This window comes from Notolepis coatsorum (assembly GCF_963971535.1).
Source record: "Notolepis coatsorum genome assembly, chromosome: 9".
Classification (NCBI taxonomy): domain Eukaryota; kingdom Metazoa; phylum Chordata; class Actinopteri; order Aulopiformes; family Paralepididae; genus Notolepis; species Notolepis coatsorum.
In genome coordinates, this window is record NC_140173.1 from 76,434,095 (window position 1) to 76,459,465 (window position 25,371).

The 25,371-nt window shown below is 46.8% G+C and overlaps 2 protein-coding genes across 3 annotated transcripts in view; one reads left to right on the plus strand and one right to left on the minus strand.

Moving 5' to 3' along the window:
• The window catches only part of stk32c (serine/threonine kinase 32C), a 267,164-nt gene extending 260,164 nt beyond the window's left edge, over positions 1–7,000 (minus strand). For both annotated transcript variants that reach the window (XM_084321547.1, XM_084321546.1), the window contains exon 1: positions 6,911–7,000. In XM_084321547.1, coding sequence (XP_084177673.1) covers positions 6,911–6,992 — 82 coding nt within the window. In that variant the 5' untranslated portion in view covers positions 6,993–7,000. The remainder of the gene's footprint in view (positions 1–6,910) is intronic.
• A 2,156-nt stretch (positions 7,001–9,156) lies between these two features.
• The window catches only part of LOC311234675 (leucine-rich repeat-containing protein 27-like), a gene marked incomplete at both ends in the record, with an annotated part of 37,171 nt that continues 20,956 nt past the window's right edge, over positions 9,157–25,371 (plus strand). Inside the window, 6 exons of the mRNA XM_084321920.1 lie at positions 9,157–9,381; positions 17,506–17,636; positions 18,461–18,519; positions 18,758–18,910; positions 20,384–20,579; positions 24,818–24,955. Coding sequence (XP_084178046.1) covers positions 9,157–9,381; positions 17,506–17,636; positions 18,461–18,519; positions 18,758–18,910; positions 20,384–20,579; positions 24,818–24,955 — 902 coding nt within the window. The remainder of the gene's footprint in view (positions 9,382–17,505; positions 17,637–18,460; positions 18,520–18,757; positions 18,911–20,383; positions 20,580–24,817; positions 24,956–25,371) is intronic.

The window sequence follows — 25,371 nt, forward strand, 5'->3', positions numbered from 1 at the left end:
CGTCACAAGATACTAAAGCATTCTGGGGGAAATAGAAGTAAACAACAAGCGTGCTTTAGGCAGGGCTTTGTACAAAGGAAATACCCTGTGAAAACACTAGGCGGCGACAACTCCAAGCATAACTCAAAACCAGACTAATCCACAATCGTGCAAAACAAACAACTACAAATTTGGATGTGATTACCAAACTGTAAACATGCAAATCGTGTTTACTGTCTACCCGGCCTGAAGTTATTGAAATGGTCCAACTTCTCAATATTTCAGTGGAGAGTCTGTCTGTTTACCGGGTGGCTGACATCTTGATTAGAATGTAAATTGAGTTGTTGTTATTTTCTCCCAAATCGCAAGTAAACAGACAGACTCGCCAGTCGCCATTGAGATTTTGAGAAGTTGGACCATTTCAACAAAATTGGGCCCACCTCTTCAACTTGGCCTTTAACCCCTAATTTCCCACTTTTTAAGTTGTTATTTCTTCCCATAAGCGACCTTAGGTTCTATGAAAGGCGCTATATAAAACGAAGCTATTATTATTATTAAATGAAGAATAACTCCTCTCCTTCACTAGAATATAATCTAACTATGAAATCAAATATAGGCCAGGGCTTTACAACTTAATAAAGAGATTGAATACAATTAAATGGGATATAAACATAATTAAATATAGCACAATATAATTAGAGCACTATATTCTTTCATTGTATATGGTATACATTTAATTTAGTTTCTATCCCATTTAATATATATTCTTTATTAAGTTGTAAAGCCCTGGCCTATCTGATTTCATAATTAGATTATAGTGAAGGAGAGGAGTTCTTATTAATTAATGTTTAATTTAATAATAATCATAATAAATTCAGAATAATAATAATCATGACATTGCATTACTGCTGATCAGCACCTATATCAGAAATAAATGTTTACTGTATTGATCATCTCAGAACCAAGCATTTGGAATGTCAGTGCTATAGCCTTATTCTAAATCACATGTTGCAAAGGCTATTGGCACGTGGCTTTATATTTCTCTAACAAATTAGATACTGTTCATAACTCATAAGATCTATTTTCTATAGTATTCCGTTCATTTTGTATTGTATTTCGTTTACTTCGTAATGTATAGAGGAGTGCAAAAGAATAGAATCTTTATTGTCATCGTTGGTACATCGAAATTGAGTTTAGAGCATCACCACAAACATACTGAATATAGCATGTACAAAATAATAATATCAATAATATAATATCAATGTCCCAAGTGCAATAGTGCTAGTGCAAATAAATAGTACAGTGACAGTCCAGTTGAGTTAATGGATGGAGGGGGGGGGGGGACAACAGTAAGATTTTGGTGGGACAAAATAATGTAAATTCTTTAATTAGAATAACTGGTCTTCACTGAATAGATAAAGGTTAAATACAGATTAAAATACAGAATTAGATCTCTCCACATTCGAAGGAACGGCATGTGTCATTGCCGTTCTTGGTTTTAACTGCAGGTTTCTTTTTACTGCTTTCCATCTTGATTTCTAGTTTATTTTCTTTTTTTGGACAGCGCGCTACATTTTGACACACACATTTCTGCCAAGAGCGCTGTCAGGGGTGCAGAGTGCAGACTGCTCGCGAGCCACACATATTGGGCGTGTCTGCGCTGGTATCTCATCGCGCAATGTGCTTTCGTGGATAGCTCCCAGACGCATTGGATTCCGCCATAAATGTCTCTCTCCCGATTCTTTTTTGCAGGGACTTTTTTTTCTTATTTTGAAGGTCGATGTCATACTGTGAAACTGAAATGAAAAAATATTTCATCAACTAAGATATTTAGTCAACAAAAGGCTTACCTGTATGCCTGATATGTCCTTCCACAAATAAGGAAAGGACTCTATAATAAAGCTGCATAGTTCAGGGTTTTATTTCAAAGTAGGTCTACTACAGATGCCAGTGTTTTTTCTCCTTTTCTGTGTTTTATTTCAAAGTAGGTCTACACATGGTAGTCTTTTTTCAAATTGGACTACTTTTTATTTTATAAATGTTCCACAAATAAGGGGAGGACTCAAATATACCTGAATAGTTCAGGGTTTTATTTCAAAGTCGGTCTACAGACACCAGTGTTTTGTCTCCTCTTCTGTGTTTTATTTAAAAATAGGTCTACACAGCCAGTCTTTTTTCTCCTCTTCATAAGAGTTTGAGGTTTTCCTTTGTTATAACAGGTAAAAACAGCAATAAAAAGTAAAATTTTCTTTTTGTTGCTTTATAATCCCATTAATGCAACAAACTGTGTGCTATAAGTATAAAGTATAATAAATTGCAAATTACTTTGGGTATGCAATTGTCAGGCGTTTTTTTGCTAAATGTGGGGTATGCTTGGGGATATATAAAACGTTATACACTGTGTTATCCTCATTTGAAGGGTAAATAGGTTGTGTGGCTCCCTGAGCATTTTATTTTGTGGGAGGGGGGAAAAGTGCCTCTTTTGATAGTAAAGGTTGCTGACCCCTGTCCTAAGACATGTGCCCCAGTTAGCCAATTCTGGCAACAAAGTTTTCAATGAGCCAAATGTGACTCCAGGTGGTGAAACTTCTTTTTTTTATCTACTTTTTCTCCCAATTTTTCTATTTTTCTCCCGTCCCCAATTTCGTATTGTCCAATTCTACCCTCCCCTGTCTCGAACGTTGTTAGGCCATGCCTCCCACAAGCCGGCTGCAATGTGGACGAAGCCTTGCATCACGTGTCCCCTCCGGTACTCGAGGAGGCAGCCGTCGCATCTTTTCACCTGCACAGCGCGATCTCTCAGCGGCGAGGGTCTGCGTGGGAGGGACACGCCGCCCTCGTCGCTTCCTGATTCTACTGCGCAGGCGCACCAACCGACCTGTAGGAGTCGCTGTCCACAACGTCCGATCCCCACCCACCAGCTTCCCACCCCCTAATACTGCCAATTATATTAGTATGAACGACCAGCCAAGCTGGTAGCAACGCCGAGAGCTGGGCTCGAACCCAGCATCTCCTGCGTTGGTGGCGAGCGTCTTGCCCACTGCGCCACCTAGCCGCCGTGGTGAAACTTCTTGAAACAAATCTAGAAACTAGGCTTGGGCGGTATGACGGTATTACGGTATACCAGGGTATTTCGAAATCCCGTCGGTATGATTTTCAATACCGTGACGTCACAGACTGTGCGCCAAATCACAGATGCGTTTCCTTCTATTACACTGACACAGAGAGTTGTAGTGCACAGCACGCGCCAGCAGAGGGCAGGGCAGTCTGTCTTTCCCTCTCTCAGTCAGAGCAGAGCTGAGCTGAGCAGGTGACGCAACGCGCGTGTTCCTTTGGGTCTTTCATCTCGCATGTGTTCATCTACACAACAAATAAAGACTTATTCTTCTATAGAATGCAGTTATGGACCCTAGTGTCAACGTGTTTCAATATAAGCCTTATGTATGGTGATAACGAGTATATTGTCAACTTAGCTCCGCTCCGCCCCAATGTGATACATTGGAGTCAGCAACACACTCTACCAGAGATCCAGCTCTCTCTACTGGCCTGGAGTCAGCAACACACTTGACTAGGGATGGGTACCGAATTCGGTACTTTTGAGGTACCGAACCGAAACACGTCGGTACTACCGAGTATCGAATCAAGTGAGAAACCGAAAAAAAAATTAAAAATAAAATAAAAATAAAAAGAATTTATTATTTTTTTTTTTTACTTTTTTTTTTTTTTTTTACTTTTTTCTTTTCATGTCAACGTTCACACGCACAATATATGCTTACCTAGGATTTGACTTGATTCAACAACAAAGCAGTCGGAGCAATGACGAAAACTGTCGAAATTGTAGTTATTTGAAGTTTGGATATTTTTTTTTCGACTGAGGTAGGTAAATTAAATTTCTTGAGACTAAAGTACCGAAAAAAGGTACTGTTGGGTACCGGTATCGATTCACAGGTACCGGTACCGGTATCGGTTCAAATGTGAAAGGTACCCATCCCTACACTTGACTCTACCAGAGATCCAGCTCTCTTCTTCACAGGGGTCTTCAATCAAGCTGAATTTGCTAGGCCTCTAACTCAGAGGCACCAACATGCATCACACTCTCAGAATCCAGCCAGTAGAAATGATAGACACAGGAAAGGAAGGAAGTGGAAACAGACAATAATACCTAATCCTAACACCATGCTGGATTAAAGCAAGGGTTTTTCCATTCAAAGAGTAGAGTGCAAGTCTCGGGTACCCTCATTTCAAAAGGGATGAACCAGACCTGTTGCAAGTTCAGATAAGGTCTTGGAGAGAGGAAAGTACTCATTTGCCTTGGGGCTTGGCTCATAATTAAATAGCACTCCGTCAGCTCAAACTGTGTTTGCATGAGCTTCATTGAATAAAGCTCTTGTGTAACAGAGGAATTCCGGATGCAAGGATGCCGTTGGTTCATCTCGTTACCCATGGTCAACTCTAATAAGAGCTAGAGAGGGAAAAGCAACGCAATTCCATAGTCTTTCTCTGGCAATCAACCAGATGTGCTAAAAAAGCTCTTTTGGCAAAGTACACATTTGGACATCAACCTGACAACTTGATTATGGTTGCAATCTTTGGAGCCAAGTGCTGCTCTAACATTACTGCCTAATGTAAGCCATGTATGCTCTTTTCCAAGAAGCCAAGAGATACTGTTTCCCAAAGACCTGGCAGGCGGAGACGGTCATGGAGAAGCAGCATCAAACTAACTCAGCATACACAATGCAGTACACAGCAGTGTGCTGAGCCCATGCTTCCCCTGCAGTCCCATCTCACTTCAAATATGTAAATAAACGACTTATCGACTGCAGGAAAAAGGTACATATTGTACATTATTTTATAGCCATTAGTAATATGTTAACGTATTTATGAAAATGTACAATGTGTACATTACAAATAAGTCATATATTGACGTATTTACAATTAAGTATATTACATATTAAAAAGGTTTAACCCGGGACGTTCGTGTGGGAGGCAAGTGCCTTTACCTCAAAATTACGAGACACTTTTCTAAAAGCCTCGCCCAAACCCGAACCACACTGTTACCGTAAACTAACCATAACCTTCTATCTTAACCATAACTGTTAAACGTTAAAACTAATCATCATCATCATAGTATAGCTGTGTTTGTATCAGGGTGGGTGGGTGGTCTATAGTGGTGAGTGTTAGTTCAACACCCCGTTGCTCTGTTTGTTTTGGACTTTTGCTCAAAAACAGCATCTCTGCTGCAACATATTCAGTGAAAGCCATTTCCTCAGCAGGGCTCTGGTCGCAGGTCAGGGATGTCTGTCCTCAGTGTCTGTTGTCTGACCACCACGTTGTCCCCACATTCTAGACTCAACAAGTTCAGGAATTTCAACGTCCTCGCAGATACAAAATGTAAATATATGACTTATGGCTATAACATAACATACATTATGTACCTTTTTTCCTGTGGTCGATTAGTACTTTATTCACGGTTGCTGATGAGGCCGCTTGTTCCCTGATATGTAGCGCTTTGACAGAATGCTGGGTATGAGAAGCAGTGGTTTTACTGTTACTGCTGCTCAAGATAAAGCATATTAAAGTACTTATGTAAGTTGGTAGCTGCCCCAGGATGACTTTGTATTCAATCACATACCAATGTGTCTTCTTATGGCCAGAGATGACTGACCTGACAATTCATACAATACACAGTGATGTGTGAGGGATGAGCCGTTTGTTCCAAATCGTAACATATAAGGACTTCACCATTGAAATCATCAATGAAAAGGCACATCCTGAAAAGGCCACTGTAAGAGATTACATAAAATGTATGTGTACATGCCATACGTTCTTCATTTCATTGGGGGGAAATAATAATATTTATTACCAATTCCAACTATAGCATGCCACAGACATATGAGCTACAGTGAGCACCCATTCTAGTTATTATCAAATTGTTGTATTTTATTGGATGCAAAAAAACATATCAGCATTATATATCAGGCATCGCCAATGGTAAATGAAAATCCCATATTGTCACCACTACAACGCACACAACACAGACAAAGCATATACACACATGCATACGCACACATACCAGTCATATGACCACAATTCTGCAGTGAAGTGACCTAATTTACAGAAGTTTTCACTGTAACTTGGGCAGCTCATCTGTCATTTGAGATAGCCTATCTGGCAACATTGGCATTTTTTTGTCAATTAGGGAGCATTCACGATTCAGTGATATGCATATTTGGTACACATCCAATAAGCTTATTTTCCATACACTGACAACTATCCTCATTTAGCATTACTTTCATGCATGCCACTAATCTTGTCTTAATTATGCAATTAACTCAACTACTCATATTTCAAAGCGCTAAACGTTTAATCATGCATGCAAGAATGGGGATATTTTTCTTCCAGTTTGAGCACCATTTGCTCTCATAGTAGCTTCTGTATTAAGGATGCAATTAATCTACATTTTTGTAACACTCTCTGTGTCCATAGTTTATTCTAGTTAGGCTACTTGTATGCTGTTAATGTGGTGTGATTGTACATTTATTCCAGCTGTATATGAATAACGTTAAGGCTTACATTTGTTTACCATCATCAAAGTAGCCTACACAGTGCATCACAAAACTGTCAGCAATCCTGCCTGTCAGAAAGTTGGGCGTCACACCCCTCAACCTCTACCATACATCAAGCTCCGACTGGCAAGGCCATTCATGTTTCGTTTCCCCCTATATTTTCTTCTCGAGAAAATGTAGTAACACAGCCATATGGCAGGATAAACCATAATGTGTTGCGCTCCTTGCCCGAAAATAACTTATACCCAATAATCGTGCAATTTGATGATCGCTGCACATGGCTTGTTCATTTCACATCACATTGACAATATCAAAATTAACTTAAAATCTGGTCACAGTAGTCATCTCCACGTATCTTAACTTACCATCTTCCTTTTCATCGAACACCGGTCTCTTCGAAGAACTATTGGCCCCCATCCTCTTCTTCCACTTGCCCCAGTGAAACATTGATAATAACTCAGATTGCATTCCTTGCCTCTTGGAAGAAGAAAAGAAAAGAAAAAAAAGAAAAAGAAAAACTACAGCTCTGTGTTGTTGTTGTTGGACGCGCGGATCAAATGCATGATCGCTCCCTCCTCGCATTCATTATGATTTGTCTCACATTTATATCATTTATATCATAAGCACTCGCCTCTGTGAGAACCAGCAAAACACGAAGCGAATCTATAGTGAATTAAATATTGTTTAGATTAAGATCATAATAGCTCGCGAAAAACCCACTCGGCGGCGTGATGTTCTATTCTCCTCCGTATCCAACCAGCCGACTTGTGTTTACAGGACAGTAGTGTGTGACAGTTATCAGTGACTGTGGTCGTCGCAGCTCGTACTGTGTCATGCATGCATGTCGAGATTCAAGAACAGCCTAGTATCGAGCTAACGTTAGGAGAACCCTAGCCCCTTTCGTGACTGTGATGCACCGAGTGAATCCACAGTCACTTGCTCCTCAATGGGAAACCAACCTAGATTTACCCTGAAGGACTGGTTCTGGCCGAACCGTTCGTTACACAAGTATCACAGACATTTCAAAGGTACTCACAGTTGCGCGAGGGTTTCGGACAGAGATACGGGATGGTTTGAAAGCTCGGCGTTGCTAATAAACATTTTAAATAATGCTCAAAACGGCATTATTTCCGGCGTTGGGTGATCACAGCGCAGGCGCACCAGGCACCCAACGCCGGAAATAATGTCGTTTTGAGCAGTTTATAAAAATGATTAGAAATATTTATTAGCAACGCCGAGCTTTCAAACCATCCCATATCTCTGTCCGAAACCCTCGTGCAACTGTGAGTACATTTGAAATGTCTCTGTGATACTTGTATAACGAACGGTTCGGCCAGAACAAGTCCTTAAGGGTAAATCTAGGTTGGTTTCCCATTGAGGAGCAAGTGACTGTGGATTCAGTCACGAAAGGGGCTAGGACTCCTAGGAGAACCCGCACTTACTCAGGTTTTCATTCGCCTAACTCACTACTGGAGGAAGTGGCACCACAGTCTGTATTACCTCAGTGAATTCAGACATTGCGAATCTAAATCGAATATGGGTGGGTGGTGCACTGGTGCCACACCAAGAAGGGGGGGGGGGGTATTTCTCATGTGATTTGTTCCTGTTGCTGTTCTGTGGCTATTTAAAGTACTTTCGGGTGCACGTTTTTCCCCACCTCACCGCTCTTTTACCGATCTGCAGTCATTATAGTGACATCATCGGTAACATTTTCTCAAAATCCCAATGTGATAGACATTTGAAAGGGTTAATGTGATTATTATTAATTTAAAGACTATACGTCTTGCATCTCCTGTCGTCAGGGAGACGGCTGTCTATAAAAAAATCAAACTGCATTCTATTCGTTTGGAAAATAAGGACAGTAATTATATATTTTAATTTAACGTCACCGGGTTAAATGGTTAGTTTAGCCACTCGGTATCTTGTAGACTGCAGTGATGCGTGTTCGCATGCTCGCACTGTTTGAGTTTCACAGTTACCGTAGTTGATGTTGATATGGTTACTATGGTAACTGCTTTGCGACTGGCGAGATCAGAGAGGACCAAACCCATAGACATAATAAAGGCATACAGTATAATATGACCAGACCCACCATCAGACCTTATTGGGTGAGATGGCATCAGTTAATATAGCTAGCCAGCAAAAGTTGTCATTGTTAAGAGGCTCGTGACTCGAATGCAACGGTTAGTGTTGTTGACATCGAATCGTTTGTAAAGTTTTAACGTATACACTCCCATTATTCTCGACAACCAGTCAACTACGAAATGTCAATTAATTCAAGGTAACGTGCTCTTTAGCTAGCTTTATAACGTGTGTGTGTGTGGGGGGGGTAATGTAGCAGGCAGACTACATTTTGACAAGCATGTTGCTGGCTTATTTTATCTGGAATTGGATATACTAGTTTGTGAACTGCCTTGAAAATCCACACTAACTCTGTCAGATTATACCTAATTCTATTAATCCTGTTCTAAATAGAACTAGCAAAGCTATAAACATATTCTCCTATATTTCAGACACCACAGGATGATGTGATTGCAAGATGATGAGACTTGACTGGGCTATAGGATGAGGATGGTCGTTACACATTAAACATCAGAAGAAAAAATGTACAATGTCCTTTCCGGACGTTGAAATTCCTGAGCTGAACTTGTTGAGTCTAGAATGTGGGGACAACGTGGTCAGACAACAGACACTGACGACAGACATCCATGACCTGCGACCAGAGGCTGCTGAGGAAATGGGTTTCACTGAATATGTTGCAGCAGAGATGCTGTTTTTGAGCAAAAGAAAGTTAAAACACGTTGAAGACAGTATTTTGAAAAACAGCACACTAAAGGTCAGCTTTGAACTTAAACCTGCACTTTCTCGTGAAGAAAATACAGGTCCTTTAGCAAACTAAACCACATGGCTGAACAAGAGAAAACCTCAACAGTGATGCATGAAACACAGTGAAATTCTCCATAGGAACTCGTACGGTCAGGTACAACCAGTGCCACAAATTCCATAAAAGACTGGTCTCAGAAAGTGTTACCAACACAAATGTAAAACTGTGTCCAGTTACCTTGCTTGAAGTAATGTATTTTTGTTGCCGTTTTCTCGTATCCTCCATCTCTAAACAGTCTAACAGCCCCAAGGTACCAATCTTCCATAGCGCATCTTATAAATGGCCTTTTCCAGGGGTTGTGAGAACTGGAGTCTGGAGCACAGCCCAATTGCTGAATACACGAGAAGAGAAAGGAGCGGTTTCAAGGGTGTTTAATGGAAATTGAGCAACACAGGAATTGGGGGGAAATAGAACAGGGTTAATGTTCTGTCCTGTGGCTGCCACGGCGGCAGTGAGCGAGCAAGCGGTCCTGGTGCTTGTCGGGGGAGCTGCTGGGTGGCAGCGGGTGAATAGGTGTTCCTCCTCGGGAACAGGTGACGTCCAGACAGGGACGCTGGAGCTGCTGGGTGGCAGCAGGAGATTAGGTGTTCCTCTTCGGGAACAGGTGACGTCCAGACAGGGACGCTGGAGCTGCTGGGTGGCAGCGGGAGATTAGGTGTTCCTCTTCGGGAACAGGTGACGTCCAGGCAGGGACGGCGGTCCTTTGGGGCACAGGAGAGAAACGGGTTAGAGTAAGCCAATACACGGAGGGTATCTAGCAGTAGAGCTTGTGGCAGAGACGTCGTACCTGGGCAGTGGTAATTAATACCACGACAGCTTCTGGTCAGCGTCGAGGTGCAGATATAGTCCCCTCATCAGGGGAGGATAGGGTGCAGCTGGGGAGAGTGGGGTGTTTGCCCGTGTGTGAATTAGGGGGATGGAATACAGCTGGGTGAATGAGGGTGAAGGAAGGGGTGACTGAAGAAAGAGAGGATGATGAGGAGTGCGCAGTGGATAGAGAGGGGGATGAAGAGGAGCGTGTGGAGGACGTGAGGGGAAAAGGAGGGGGAGTGAAGTAGGCCCGTGCTGTGATTATGACAGGACCCCCCCCTCGACGGGCGCCTCCCGGCGGCCCAGGCTTGTCAGGGTGAGCCCGATGAAAGTCCTGGACGAGAGCTGGGTCCAGGATCATTGGCCGGGAGATCCAGCTCCGCTCCTCCGGGCCGTAGCCCTCCCAGTCGACCAGGTACTGGAAGCCGCGGCCGCGTCGCCGCACGACCAGCAACTCCCGGACCACGTAGGCCGGGTGGTCGTCTATCACCAGCGGAGGAGGGGGCTCTGGAGCAGGGGGAGACAGGGGACTGGAGACCACCGGTTTGAGCTGGGAGACATGGAAGGAAGGGTGAATGCGCATATGGGGGGGGAGCTGGAGCTTGACAACAGAGGGATTAATGAGGGACAGGATCTTGTAGGGCTCCACGAAACGGGGGGTTAGCTTTCGTGAGACGGATTTGAGTGGCAGGTCCCGAGACGAGAGCCATACCATCTGACCTGGTACATAGGCGGGAGCCGGAGTCCGGTGGCGGTCGGCGAAGCGCCGGGTCTGGTCCGCAGTCCGGAGCAGCGCAGCCCTCGTCTCCTCCCAGATCGTCCTGCAGCGACGGAGATGGTCCTGCACCGACGGCACGGCGATCTCCTCTTCCTGGGCAGGGAACAGCGGGGGTTGGTAGCCCAAAGATGACTCAAAGGGGGACTGACCTGTGGCCGCCGAAGAGAGGGAATTGTGGGCGTATTCCACCCATGGCAGGAAGGCGCTCCAGCCGGAGGGGTCCCTGGCTGTCACGCAGCGGAGTGCGGATCCCAGGTCCTGGTTGGCCCGCTCCGACTGGCCGTTGGTCTGAGGGTGGAACCCGGAGGAGAGGCTGACCGTGGCCCCCAGAGCCCGACAGAAAGCCCTCCAGACCTGGGATATGAACTGAGGGCCTCTGTCGGAGACGATGTCAGCTGGGATCCCATGGAGCCGGAAGACGTGGAGTACCATCAGGTCAGCAGTCTCTGCAGCAGAGGGGAGTTTGGGGAGAGCAACGAAGTGCACAGCCTTTGAGAAACGGTCAACAATGGTGAGGATGGCAGTGTTACCGTGTGAGAGGGGAAGGCCGGTGACGAAGTCCAGGGCGACGTGCGACCAGGGCCGACCGGGGACTGGGAGTGGACGAAGGAGTCCGGCGGGCGGTCGGTGGGAGGCCTTCGCACGAGCACACACGGTGCACGCCAGGACGAAAGCGCGGGTGTCCTCTCTCATGGTGACCCACCAGAAGTACCTCTTCAGCAGAGATAGTGTCCGGTCGATCCCCGGGTGGCACGCGAACCGGGAAACGTGAACCCACTCGAGCACCTGGGAGCGGACGAGGTCAGGGACAAAAAGCCGGTTAGGTGGACCGTTACCTGGGTCCGGCTGGGCACGCTGTGCCTCCCTGACGACGGACTGGATCTCCCAGGTGGCGGTCGCCACCAGACAGGAGGTAGAGAGGATGGTGTCAGGGTGTGTGGACCCCTCCTCAGGGACGAACTGCCGGGAGAGGGCGTCTGGCTTGGTGTTCTTGGAACCAGGCCGGTAGGTCAGGGTGAAGTTAAACCTAGCGAAGAACAGCGCCCAGCGAGCCTGGCGAGAGTTCAGGCGGTTGGCCGTTGAGACGTAGGCGAGGTTCTTGTGGTCCGTCCAAACCAGGAAGGGGACCTCCGATCCCTCCAGCCAGTGCCTCCATTCCTCCAGGGCTAGCTTGACCGCCAGGAGCTCCAGGTTCCCGATGTCGTAGTTGACCTCGGCTGGGGTTAGGCGGCGTGAGAAAAAGGCGCAGGGGTGCAGCTTCTGGTCGGTGGCAGAGCGCTGGGAAAGAACCGCCCCTACTCCGGTGCAGGAGGCATCCACCTCCACCACGAACTGGCGGGACGTGTCCGGCTGGACGAGGATGGGAGCGGTGGTGAAGCGCCGGCACAGCTCGGCGAAGGCGGAGTCCACTGCGTCGGACCAGACGAAGGGCACCGAAGGCGAGGTGAGTTGGGTGAGAGGCGCCGCGACCAGGCTGTAGTCCCTGATGAAGCGCCGATAAAAGTTGGCGAATCCCAGGAAGCGTTGGAGCTGTTTAACGTTGGTGGGACGGGGCCAGTCGGACACCGCTCTGATCTTCTCGGGGTCCGCCCGGATCTTGCCGCCGTCTATCATGTAGCCAAGGAAGCCGATGGAGGAGACGTGGAACTCGCACTTCTCCGCCTTGACAAACAGCTTGTTCTCTAGAAGACGCTGGAGGACCCGGCGGACGTGCTGGACATGCTCCTCCATGGAGCGGGAGAAGATCAGGATGTCATCTAGGTAGATGAATACGGAGCGGTGGAGTACGTCACGGAGAACGTCATTGACGAGGGCCTGGAAGACAGCAGGGGCGTTGGTCAGACCGAAAGGCATTACCTTGTACTCGAAGTGGCCGAGTGGTGTCTTGAAGGCCGTCTTCCACTCGTCTCCTTCCCGCATGCGGACAAGGTGGTAGGCGTTCCTGAGGTCCAGTTTTGTGAAGATGGTGGCACCTTGCAGGGGCTCAAAAGCAGAGTCGATTAAAGGTAGGGGGTATTTGTTCTTTACCGTGATGTTGTTGAGACCCCGGTAATCGATACAGGGGCGAAGGGAACGATCCTTCTTGGAAACGAAGAAGAAGCCTGCGCCGACAGGAGAAGAAGAGGGGGTGATTATGCCCGAGGCCAGGGATTCGTGAACGTACTTCTCCAATGATTCTCTCTCTGGGCGCGAGAGGTTGAACAGGCGACTAGCGGGGAGTGGCGCCCCGGGGAGTAAATCAATGGCGCAGTCGTATTGGCGATGGGAAGGCAGGGAGAGAGCCTGTTGTTTGCTGAAAACTGCCTTCAAATCGTGGTAGGCCGGCGGAATAGCAGACAGATCTATGTTCTCTTTGGGGGGGTACGAACCGGCGCCCTCTAGTGGCGGCCGAGCCGACTGTAGACAAGCAACGTGACAGTGGGCGCTCCAGCTGGTGACCAGGCCGGTAGGCCAATTGATAACGGGATTGTGTAACTTGAGCCAAGGCATGCCAAGGACAATGGGATTGTGGGGAGAGTTGGTAACGTGAAACCGAATACTCTCGCTGTGATTCCCGGATAGCAGAAGGCGAAGGGGTACGGTGTGGCGAGTAATCCGCGTGAGTAGTTTCCCGTTTAACCCCCCGGCGTTGCGGGGTATCGGCAGGGCGTCAGTAGCGATGTTGTAACGGGAGACTACTCCGGCGTCGATGAGGTTCTCGTCGGCCCCTGAGTCAACCAGGGCAGATAACGGGAGTTGTAACTGAGGGGTACAATTCCCTGACTATATTGATAAGTATGGTATCATTAAACCACTACCGCTTTATGTACTTTAATTACTGGCCATACAGTACACGATATATGAATATGATGAACACTTCCCACAATGAAATCGGTTCCAGTCAAAGGTATTAATCAAGTATTTAATGGAGCAAAAGGTACATAGGATACTTTACATTATTCTTTGAATGCACTTGTAAGGCGTATGCGTAGGCAAATCAATAACGAATGTCCATTCTCTGGTTACGCAGGAGGTAATTATACAACCTGAATCTTAGGGAATTATATCTATGGTACACTAGTGATAGCGGGAGATACTGGAAGGGGTTCCCACTGGTTGTAAGCCAGCAAGGGGGGTAGAAGATCTGTCGGTAGTAGGACGTCTGGTCAACGATGACTAGGGAGACTTCAGGTACAGAAGCCGGTGCAGTAGCCTCTTGATCCACAGACGAATACAGCTTGGTTCTCTTGTAGACTGTAGCTCCACAGGGAAGAAAGCTAGGCGGCCTCAGGCTCTCTGAGCGCCGACTCGACTTGACTCCTCTCGGGGTAAATCCAACACGTGCAGGCGTCGGCGATTATCCGCTCCATAAATCACAGTACCAAAGCAAATATATTCCAGCCGCAAAGGGCTATGTAGTCGTCGGGTAGATTAATCCAGTGTACATGTCCATACGGCTCTCGCCTAGGTCTCCTCGGGTGAAAGCGCCATGCGGTCGGCCCAGCCTGGATAAGAACTCTAGCTAATACGAGAAAGCGTTGGAGATGCTGGTCATTGTAGAATTCTAACCGCACGATACACTATACACAAATAGACTATTAAAGACTTAATAGGAATATGTCGCACTCGACGGTATAGCGCCAAACTCTGACAATTCAGTTATTAATTCGCACGCGGTCTCGATGCTCTATTCTGAGGCCAAACAGGCCATACTTCACCGCACGTTGTATCGTGGGTGAGGCTTCAACTTATCGGTAACATGCTAAGGAAGGTAAGGGTACGGAGGTAAGAGGCTTCTACATTCACCTGCGCCGTATTTATACGCACGGTGCACAAACTAGTTCCACTCTCATTTCTGTCGCGTATCCCTGGGCAAGGTTGGGCATGTCCAGACACATCTTGACGGTGACTTTGAACCTGGCTCCGGAGGCCGGTCCCTGGCGCCGGTGGACCGCTGTCCAATAGGAGAATGAACTATTATGGTCTGGGCTAAAGGGATATTCCGTGTATATGTACAAGGAATATACAGGGGATATCAAACGATATACAAATACTATGCAATATATATCAATAAATAAATATATATATTCGGTTTAATCTGATCCTTTGTAACAGGAGTGTTTGGTTATTCAGACACAGCGTGGCGCGGAATAGCATGCTTGGGCCAGAGCTGGGAGCGATATCTAAACTCGAACAGACGCCCAGCGCTACTGTCGAGCCCCGTCGTTTGGGCGAAGCGAGCAAGAGGCAACCGAGTGACCCGTTTGACCGCAGTACAGGCATGCTCCAGTAGCGAGCCTGTGTCGGCGTTCGCTGGGAGGGAGACGTGAGCGGTCGAGATCCATGGGCTCGGAGGACCTATTTTCTTCGGCGCGGGCAGCGCGACGAGGCGGACCGGGTACAGGCGGACGAGTGGTGCTAGCTTTCTCTCGACGACGTTCCCGAAGACGCAGGTCCAGTTCTCTGGCCAAATGGATTAATTCGCCCAGGGAGGTGGGTCTTTCTTTGGACGCAAGCTCGTCTTTAATAGCGTCGTTCAAGCCCTGGTGAAAGGCGCCTCGCAACGGTGTGTCCCCCCAGTCGGAGCCGGCGGCGAGGATGTGGAAATCGATAGCATATTCGCTTACGCTGCGGCTTCCCTGGCGGATAGAAAACAAGCCGGAGGCCCCCTCTGAGTCATCTGGAGGGTGGTCAAACACCTTACGCATGTCGTCGACGTATTGTGAGTACAAATTGCAGAGGAAGGAATTGTTGAAGTGGAGAGCGGTGGCCCATCTCAACGCCGCGCCTGTGCGCAGCGCCGACAGGTAAGCCACTTTAGACCTATCGCTGTGAAACGTGTGGGGTTGTTGTTCGAACACTAACGAGCACTGGAATAAAAACGCACAGCATTTGGAGACGCTTCCGTCATAACGTTCTGGTGCGGGGACAGGGGGTTCCTTATGCAGGGGGCTTGGTGCAGCGGGGGTAGCGGCTGATGAGCCCTGCTGTGCCAAGTGTGCCTCGATAAGTAGATACTGTTTTTCTCGCTCAACGGAGTCGAGGGCGAGAGCGGCCAGCTGTGCCGTGACGGCGTCTAGGGAGTGGGCGAGTTGGTCTACCCGGGCGGTCTGGCCGTTAATGATACTCACAGACTGCTTCTGAAACTTCTTCCATTCCTCGGTCTCGTGTACAGCTGGTGCTGTCATCTTGGTCGTGGTATACTGTGAGAACTGGAGTCTGGAGCACAGCCCAATTGCTGAATACACGAGAAGAGAAAGGAGCGGTTTCAAGGGTGTTTAATGGAAATTGAGCAACACAGGAATTGGGGGGAAATAGAACGGGGTTAATGTTCTGTCCTGCGGCTGCCACGGCGGCAGTGAGCGAGCAAGCGGTCCTGGTGCTTGTCGGGGGAGCTGCTGGGTGGCAGCGGGTGAATAGGTGTTCCTCCTCGGGAACAGGTGACGTCCAGACAGGGACGCTGGAGCTGCTGGGTGGCAGCGGGAGATTAGGTGTTCCTCTTCGGGAACAGGTGACGTCCAGACAGGGACGCTGGAGCTGCTGGGTGGCAGCAGGAGATTAGGTGTTCCTCTTCGGGAACAGGTGACGTCCAGGCAGGGACGGCGGTCCTTTGGGGCACAGGAGAGAAACAGGTTAGAGTAAGCCAATACACGGAGGGTATCTAGCAGTAGAGCTTGTGGCAGAGACGTCGTACCTGGGCAGTGGTAATTAATACCACGACAGCTTCTGGTCAGCGTCGAGGTGCAGATATAGTCCCCTCATCAGGGGAGGATAGGGTGCAGCTGGGGGAGAGTGGGGTGTTTGCCCGTGTGTGAATTAGGGGGATGGAATACAGCTGGGTGAATGAGGGTGAAGGAAGGGGTGACTGAAGAAAGAGAGGATGATGAGGAGTGCGCAGTGGATAGAGAGGGGGATGAAGAGGAGCGTGTGGAGGACGTGAGGGGAAAAGGAGGGGGAGTGAAGTAGGCCCGTGCTGTGATTATGACAGGGGTTTGCATTGTTTTCTAGCAATGTGGGGTTGTACCAACACTGTCTATGTCTCTAATTCTCATTTTGGCGTATTCCTCCAGTTCAGATGTCACGAGATCCTCCCCCACTGAACTAAGCCATTCTGAATTTACGCGTACCTCTGACGTGTAAGAATTCTCATCTACATACCTAACGCCCCCTCTCATACCTAACAGCTTGGAATCTGGAAGTGCAGAAAATGCTGCTCTATAGTACTTGATTAGAAATACAAAACAATGATTTAAAAAAAAAAAAAAAAAAAAAAAACTTACAGATGTGTTCCATAGACTCAAAGGAATTGTGTAAAATTGCCCAAATAGTGAAAGAAATAGTAAGATAGTTCCCCTTTAAAATGTATGTTCCTCTGCCCACCTGCTAATGCTCTTCCAAAACATAGTCTATAGCCCCCTCATTGGAACATACATACATATTTCTATTTGAAAGCAGAATTCATCCCACTGTACCAGTTATTTGTTCTAACTCTGTCATATTGTCTGAAGAATTTATATCTCGAAGGCAATCAGATATCCAGCCTCCCGGATCTACTGTTCAACAGCCTGCCCAACCTTTTATGGCTGGACCTCAGAAACAACCAAATATCATCCCTTCCTGCAGAGATTGGCCTGCACAGGTACGTTTCTAATGTGTGTGTGCTCATTCAGATCCAACCTCACACTCATTAGGTGTTTGAGCTACAGCCTGCCTTCAACAATCCACAATGCTACCCCCACATCCTATTTATACATACAGTGGATGTATTAGCTGTTTTAAACCCTAACTGTTTTTATAGGTGCACTAAATTCAGATCTGAGTAATTACAGCTATTCATGCCGCTGGCATATTATACAATTACAGGAAAAACTGTGTCAATTCCCTTTTGTTTTTATAATTCAACCCCCCCCCCCCTCCTCTCCCTCCTCCACAAGGTTGTAAGGAAGCAGTTTGTAATTTTAGTATTGTCTTCATTGACCTGAAAGAATTGCCACACACACACACACACACACACACACACACACACACACACACACACACACAAGTTAGTCCAAGTTACAAGTAAATGGTAAATGGTGCATTTATATAACGCTTTTATCCAAAGTGCTTTACAATTTGTCCCTCACACTTTACCCATTCACTCACATTCACACACCGACGGTGGAGGCAACCATGCAAGGTGCCAACCTGCTCTCGGGAGCAGTTAGGGGTTAAGTGTCTTGCTCAAGGACACTTCGACATACTGCCCGGGAGGAGCGGGAATGGAACCAGGAACCCCTGGTTTACCAGACGACTGCTCTACCTCCCGAGCCACGGTCATCCCACAAGTGATTCATTCATGAGCTGGATCGGGGGCAGTATGGATACTATAGATGCCATGGATGCCCCTCTACTGTTTCTGTTGTTTGTAATGGTGATGATTGTGAGGTAATCGGCTATGAATTTGTGAATTGGTTCATTCAGATCTTTGAGGACATTGCTGCTGGAAGGGAATCCCATTACAGAACTCCCACCAGAGCTGGGTGAGTCGAGTCGTGGCACCTCTATGAGAGTGTCACTCCTGTTGATGTTTAAATAGGGACCTCTCTTAGATTCCCGAGTCCATGTTTAAACAGTCAGGGGCAAGTTTTTTTAGACGTCACATTCAGAAAACTGTTCAATATCTTTCGATGAAAGACGAGAGTTAACATAGTGTTTTACATGGCACCCTTCGACAAATCAAATGTCCGTTCCACACATGTGTTTCTCCTCTCCCTGCAGGTCATGTGGTTACCCTCAAAGCCCTGAACCTGAGGAACTGTCCCATCAGGTTCCCTCCTCAGGACGTTATCCACCAGGGGCTCCAGAGCATCCTCCAGTACCTGAGGAGCTCCATGACCGAACGTCCGCTCAGTGTGCGGAACGCGTATACAGGTGAATGAAGTGTGATCCTTCATGTGAACACGCTGACGCTCGGAAGGGCAAGGTGTTCGGTGTGCACACCGCACCCCCTGAAGGTGTCCTAGCCATCTGCTTCAGTAAAGGAAGGCTGGCAACAGAAATAGCTCCATGCCCTGGTTCCACTTCAGTGGTGTGACTTCTGTTCCCTCGGAGACGGCGCATGCAGCCGCGTGACTTTTCTTTTTTCTTCTTTTTTTTTTCCAGTTCCAGCTCTGTAATATTTTTAGCCAGATGAAAATGATCGATAACCTGCAGGCTCTTAGTCGTCAAGCACCGTCTGTAGCTAATCACCCCGAGCAGCCCAAGACAGCCCTCCACAGGAAAAGCTGTGGCTGCACGTTTGAGCAAATAGAAACACCTCAGTCCATCTATTTATCTCTTTGTCTGTAGTTAAGAAGAGAAGGGCCCTTGTCTCCAGGAGGGGGGCTTTCCATCTCATTGAATATCGTGCTTTCGTTACTGGGCCAGAATGCGAGCATCAAGATTATTTCATTATTATTTTTATTGCTCAGAATATATCCTCAGTAATGGCCACATTACTTTTACTGCGTTGACATTTAGGTCTGTGGCATGAAATCATTTCAGCAAAATCGTTCTAGAGTTGGATAAGGGTTGAGCAACACCCTTTCACACAACACACCGACATTTATTCAACTTATCTAGGTACAAATTATTTGATACATTTTTTACTTTGTATCAATTGGTAATAGCTGTGTGGTTAAAGGAATAGTTCAGACCTTTTGACATTAAGTGGTATGAAATACTTGCCAGTATAATGTAATCGGTGCATGAGCATTACAGTAGCTCACTTACTGAGTCCCGTGGTCCGAGTTCTGTCCGAGTTCCGAGTGTCAAGGGATGATATTTTATGTTACCATCCATAACAGAAAAGCTCTGCCCTACCAAAACTTGTGTTCTGTGTGTGTGCATTTTTACCACCATATCTGTACCCCTCTATATGTGTATGAATACCACTACATTTGTATCCCTCTAAGTATGTATGTACTAATACTACTATATCAGTACTGCTCTACAAAGGCACATTTTAGTAACTGAAGTTAAGGCTTTTTGCCTTTGTAGGGCAGAGCTGTCCTCACGCATTTACAATGCTTGATTCTTCTGTCAGACCGCTGTGACATCTTGGAACTAGTCCCAGCTTGTATGCAGTTTTCTATTGTGGATGGTTAAAACCTTTGTCTGCATGTTGTGGTGTGGATTCAAACTTTGAGAATTGAGTATTTCATACCACTTCATGTAAAAATAAATCTGAACTATCCCTTTAAGAGACCAAAATGATAATTGTTATAGGATTTGACAAGTGTTGTTATTGCAACTCTCAACTTGTGTTGATGCTCAACTATGTTCAGTAAACACAATACTTTTTGCATATTTTGCCGCTGTCCCCATGTCATACTTAAACGTCGTCCTGGGATGTTTTGTTGGCAGATATGCCCCCCATGGAGAAACTCCAGCTGTCAGAGCTGGTGAAGTCCAGTATGGAGCTGTCTGAGGAAGTGGTGGACGACGATGAGCTTGAGAGGTTCAGGGAGCTCAAACAGCAGATGATCCTCATGGACAGGGCTGATCTGGGCCTGGCGGACCTGGCGATCCCCAAGTTACCCACTCTGCCTGCTATCAAAAGGTGAAAAAGTAGACGACAGAAAAGAATAGCAGAATTAATATTGTCTAGGAGTACCACAGTGTCTTGTGCCTCTTCATGGTTCTTCTCATCCATACGCTCCTCCTGTGTAGCTCAATGGGTAGAGTGCTTGGCTCTCTCAGCGTGGCATTAATGCTGCCAGGGTTAGGAGGTTCAATTCCCAGTGGGGCCACCCATACTGAAAAAAGTTGTCATTGTGACGTCATACCATTGTAAAGCACTGCAAGTATTACCTGTAATAGAAAAGTGCTATAAATGCAGCCATACATAGCCAGAATATATTTGCTGGGAATTAATCGCCTTTTTATAATTGTACAAGTTCAAGTTCAAGTTCAAGTTCAAGTTCTTTAATAGTTGTCATACAGAAGTACAGAATACTTTCATACAAAATGCTTCTTACTGTTACGCTCCAGAGACTGTGCTAGACAAGATAGTATCAAATAACATAATAACATAATATAGCATGAATTTAGAAGAAGAAAAATGAGGTCACAGTGTTCGGTATAGACATATGTACAATGTTCTGAGTTACCATATAATATACAATACACAATACTATGCAGTGTACTAATGTACAGTACTATCTAGTGCAAAGCAGAAATGGGATGAGGTACAATTTTAGGTACAATTTACAGTAAGGTGTACGAGTTGTAGTGCAATCCTTCATCCATAAATGTAAAGTGTGGGGAGTGGGTGCTACAGTGTGTTTGTTTAAAGTGGGTGTGTGCTATAAAGTGTGTGGAGTGGGTGCTACAGTGTGTTTGTTTAAAGTGAGTGTGTGCGTGTGGATGTGTGTGCTATGTGCGTTTGGTGGTTGTTGTTGTGTAGTGTTCATTCATTGTTCGTTTAGCAGCCTGATGGCCTGGGGATAGAAGCTTCTTCTGAGTCTTTCTGTGCTCGCCTTGAGACTCCGGTATCGCTTGCCTGACCGCAGCAGTTCAAAGAGGCAGTTGTTCGGGTGACTGGAGTCTTTAATGATTCTCTTAGCCTTGCCCTTGCAACGCTTGTAGTAAATGTTCTGGAGGATGGGGAGCCCCCCTCCAATTGTGCGTTCGGCTGAACGTGTCACTCTTTGTAGTCTGCTTCGGTCTTGTGCAGTGCTATTCCCAAACCAGGAGGTGATGTTGCCGGTCAAGATGCTCTCTATTGTACATGAGTAGAAGTTCTTAAGGATCTTCTGGCTGACTTGGAACTTCCTTAGGCGCCTGAGGAAGTAGAGGCGTTGTCGTGCCTTCTTCACAACACTGTCAATGTGTGTGGTCCATGTCAAGTCCTCGGATATGTAGGCTCCGAGGTACTTAAAGCTGTTGACTCTCTCAACCGGTGCCCCGTCGATGCTGAGGGGGCTGTAGTCCTTGACCCCCGACCTCCTGAAGTCCACAATCATCTCCTTTGTTTTGCTGACGTTCAGGGAGAGGCTGTTTTCCTGGCACCATCCCGCCAGGACCTTGACCTCTTCCAGGTAGGCCCTCTCGTCGTTGGCAGAGATCAGGCCCACCACCACTGTGTCGTCAGCAAATTTGATGATTGTATTGCTACTCCGCTGAGCCACACAGTCGTGTGTGTACAGGGAGTAGAGGAGGGGACTCAGAACACAGCCCTGGGGGGCCCCTATGTTGAGGGTGATGGATGAGGAGGTGCAGTTGCCTGCTCTCACCACCTGGGGTCTGCCAGTCAGGAAGTCCAAGACCCACTGGCAGAGGTCATAGCCCAAGCCCAGGTCCCTGAGCTTGGCTATGAGTATGGAGGGGACTATGGTATTGAATGCCGAGCTGTAGTCGATGAATAGCATTCTCACATAGTTCCCCTGCCTCTTGTCCAGGTGTGATGCTGCTGTGTGCAGCACATGGGCTATGGCGTCCTCCGTGGACCTGTTGGGGTGGTATGCAAATTGCAGGGGGTCCATGTTGATGGGGAGGGAGGAGCAGATGTAGCCCTTTACTAGCTTCTCAAAGCACTTCATGGCTATGGAGGTGAGAGCTACAGGGCGGTAGTCGTTGAGGCAAGCAGGCTTGGATTTTTTGGGTACAGGGATAATAGTGGACTTCTTCAGGCAGGTGGGGATGACAGCCTGTTCTAAGGACAGGTTAAATATGTCAGTGAATACTGGGGCCAGTTGGTCGGCACAGACTTTTAGGACGCGGCCGGGGATGCCGTCCGGACCTGCTGCCTTCCTGATATTCACTTTTTTAAAGGTCCGCCTCACCTCATGCTCTGTTACCCTGAACACTGCGCCTCCATCAGCAGCCGACCCCCCCCCCCCCCCCATTGCAGAGGCTTGTGAGCTGGTGTTGTTATTACCAGCATCAAACCTCGCATAGAAGGTATTGAGGTCATTTGCTAAGGAGATGTCACTGTTCAGTTTGAGGGAGGCGCCTTTGTAGTCTGTCATCGTTTTGAGCCCCTGCCACATAGCTCTAGAGTCAGCTTGTTCAAACTGGAGTTCAATTTTATCCCTGTAGCGCCATTTGGCCTCTGACACTGTCCTCCTTACGTTGTATCGCGCCACCTTGTGGTCATTCATGTTGCCTGCCACTAGGCCGTCGTTGTATGCTTTGGTGCGCTCTCTCAGGGCTTCACGGACGGATTTGTCTACCCAGGGTTTTTGATTTGGGTAAACTTTCATTTTGGTAGTGGGGATTGTTTCTTTCACCCTAGTACAAACATAGTCCAGCACTGTTTCCGTGTAGACATTAATGTTATCTGTGTCGCGGAACACATTCCAGTCTGTGTAGTGAAACACTGACCGGAGCGTCTCCTCTGACGTCAAATCCCATTTCTGCACCTCTCGCGAGACTACAGGAGTACTTTTAATTCTCTGTTTGTACTTTGGTGAAAGAAAGATGGACGCGTGATCTGATTTACCAAAGCCACTATCAGAATGAGCCTTGTAGCCACCTTTAAATTGCGTGTAACAGTGATCTAGGATGTTACCGCCTCTGGTGTTGCAAGTCACATGCTGATAGAAGTCAGGCAATACCTTTCTCAGATTGGCGCTATTGAAATCTCCCAGCACTAAAATGGCGGCGTTAACATTCGCCACTTGTATTCTATTTACCTCGTCGTGGAGTCTGGAGAGCGCAACCTTGTTGCTGGCTTGCGGTGGAATATACACTCCGATCAGGACGATCGCCGTTAACTCCCTCGGGAGGAAGAAAGGACGACACTTGATGGTTATATATTCCAGTTCTGGGGAGCAGTGGTTGGATAATTCCTTCACGTTAGTTGGATCGCTCCAATTTTTGTTAAACATGAAGGCAATACCTCCTCCACGTTGTTTACCGGACTCTGATGTCCGATCCTTGCGATGGATAAAGAAGTGTTCAGCTGGTTGAATTGCGTGGTCTGGAACCTCCGGTGTGAGCCATGTTTCGGTGAAGCAGAGGACGTTGCAGTCCCTAACGTCTCTTTGATATTGAATCCTTGCTCGGATGTCATCCAGTTTATTGTCAATTGATTGTACATTGGCTAGCAATATACTGGGCAGTGGTGTACGGTGGCGTCTGGATCTCAGCCTGTTACGGATCCCAGCCCTCTTTCCTCGTCGTCTGGGTCCTCTTTTCCTGGGATCTAGGAACAAAGGATCTGGTCCTAATCTCCGGAGAATTTCTTCAGGCCATTGATGCGGTTCGGAAAGCTGGTCCAGTGAGTAATCCAGTTGGTAAGTTTCCCGTAATCCAATGTCTATGAGTGACTGACGGTCATATACATTAAATGCACCAACAGTTGGTACGAACAAAACTCTAAAAACTATAAATATTAACAAAAGTAAACACAGTCTCGACGGAGCGAACAGAAAGGCAGCCGGTCGGAGCAGCGCCATCTCTCTCTTGGTTGTTAGAATGAAGAATAGGTTATCAAAACCGCTCATTATTTGAAAGAGAGAAAAAACATATTTCAGATGTTTCAAATTTCTTTGCAAAATTCCCATTCAAACCATCTTCTTGGGATAATGGAATGAAGATGTGGTGTTATTGATACATTCATCTCCAGCATAAGGATAGGTAGATTTTTTAATAGAGAATGTGTTGGATGAAGGGTGGAGAACTGAAGCGTAGAACCTTGGAGGTGGATAATAGAAAAGCTTTGTAATGGTATTCTTTGTGGAAGAGACCTGGTGATAACATCTTCCCCACTGGGGGACGGCACTTCGGAGAGCAATACAAAATAAATAAAAAAAGAAGGAGAAATAAGCCATTTTGTTTCGATTTATTTGTCAGAAAAAAAGACATAAGGGCCAACATCGTACCCGAGCTCCCGCCGTTTGACATGCAGTGTTGGAAGAGGTCAGAGGAAAGGAAGCTGGGGACCATAAAAGAGATGAGAGAGAGGCAGGAAATTCTGGAACAGAGGAGAAAGTAAGTGGCTTCGACCGGTTGTTGGTACAACGTTCTCAGTTCAATATGTGCCCTATTGATCGACACGCTACGTTTATCATCAATGAATCCCATGAATGGAATAGAGGCCTTGCGCAGAATGTTTATGTAATTCTCATTCTTCCAGTATGGCTGCCTGTAACCATTGGTAACTGCTTTCAAACGGAAACGCCTCATTTCTGTGCAGTGGTAGAGTAGGTAAAACACTGATGGTTTTTGTTTTATTTTTCCTTTCTGTGAGGGACAGCGGTCTATTTCATCTCCTGTGAGGGATAGCTGTCAATCACTGGCCTCTGTGGTTAATTGCCTCATGGGTCGGCAGGTGTGTGGGCTTGATTGCACCCGATTCAGTGCAGCTGTGCCCATGGCAAAGCTGAGTCTATTTAAGTTTGAATCTT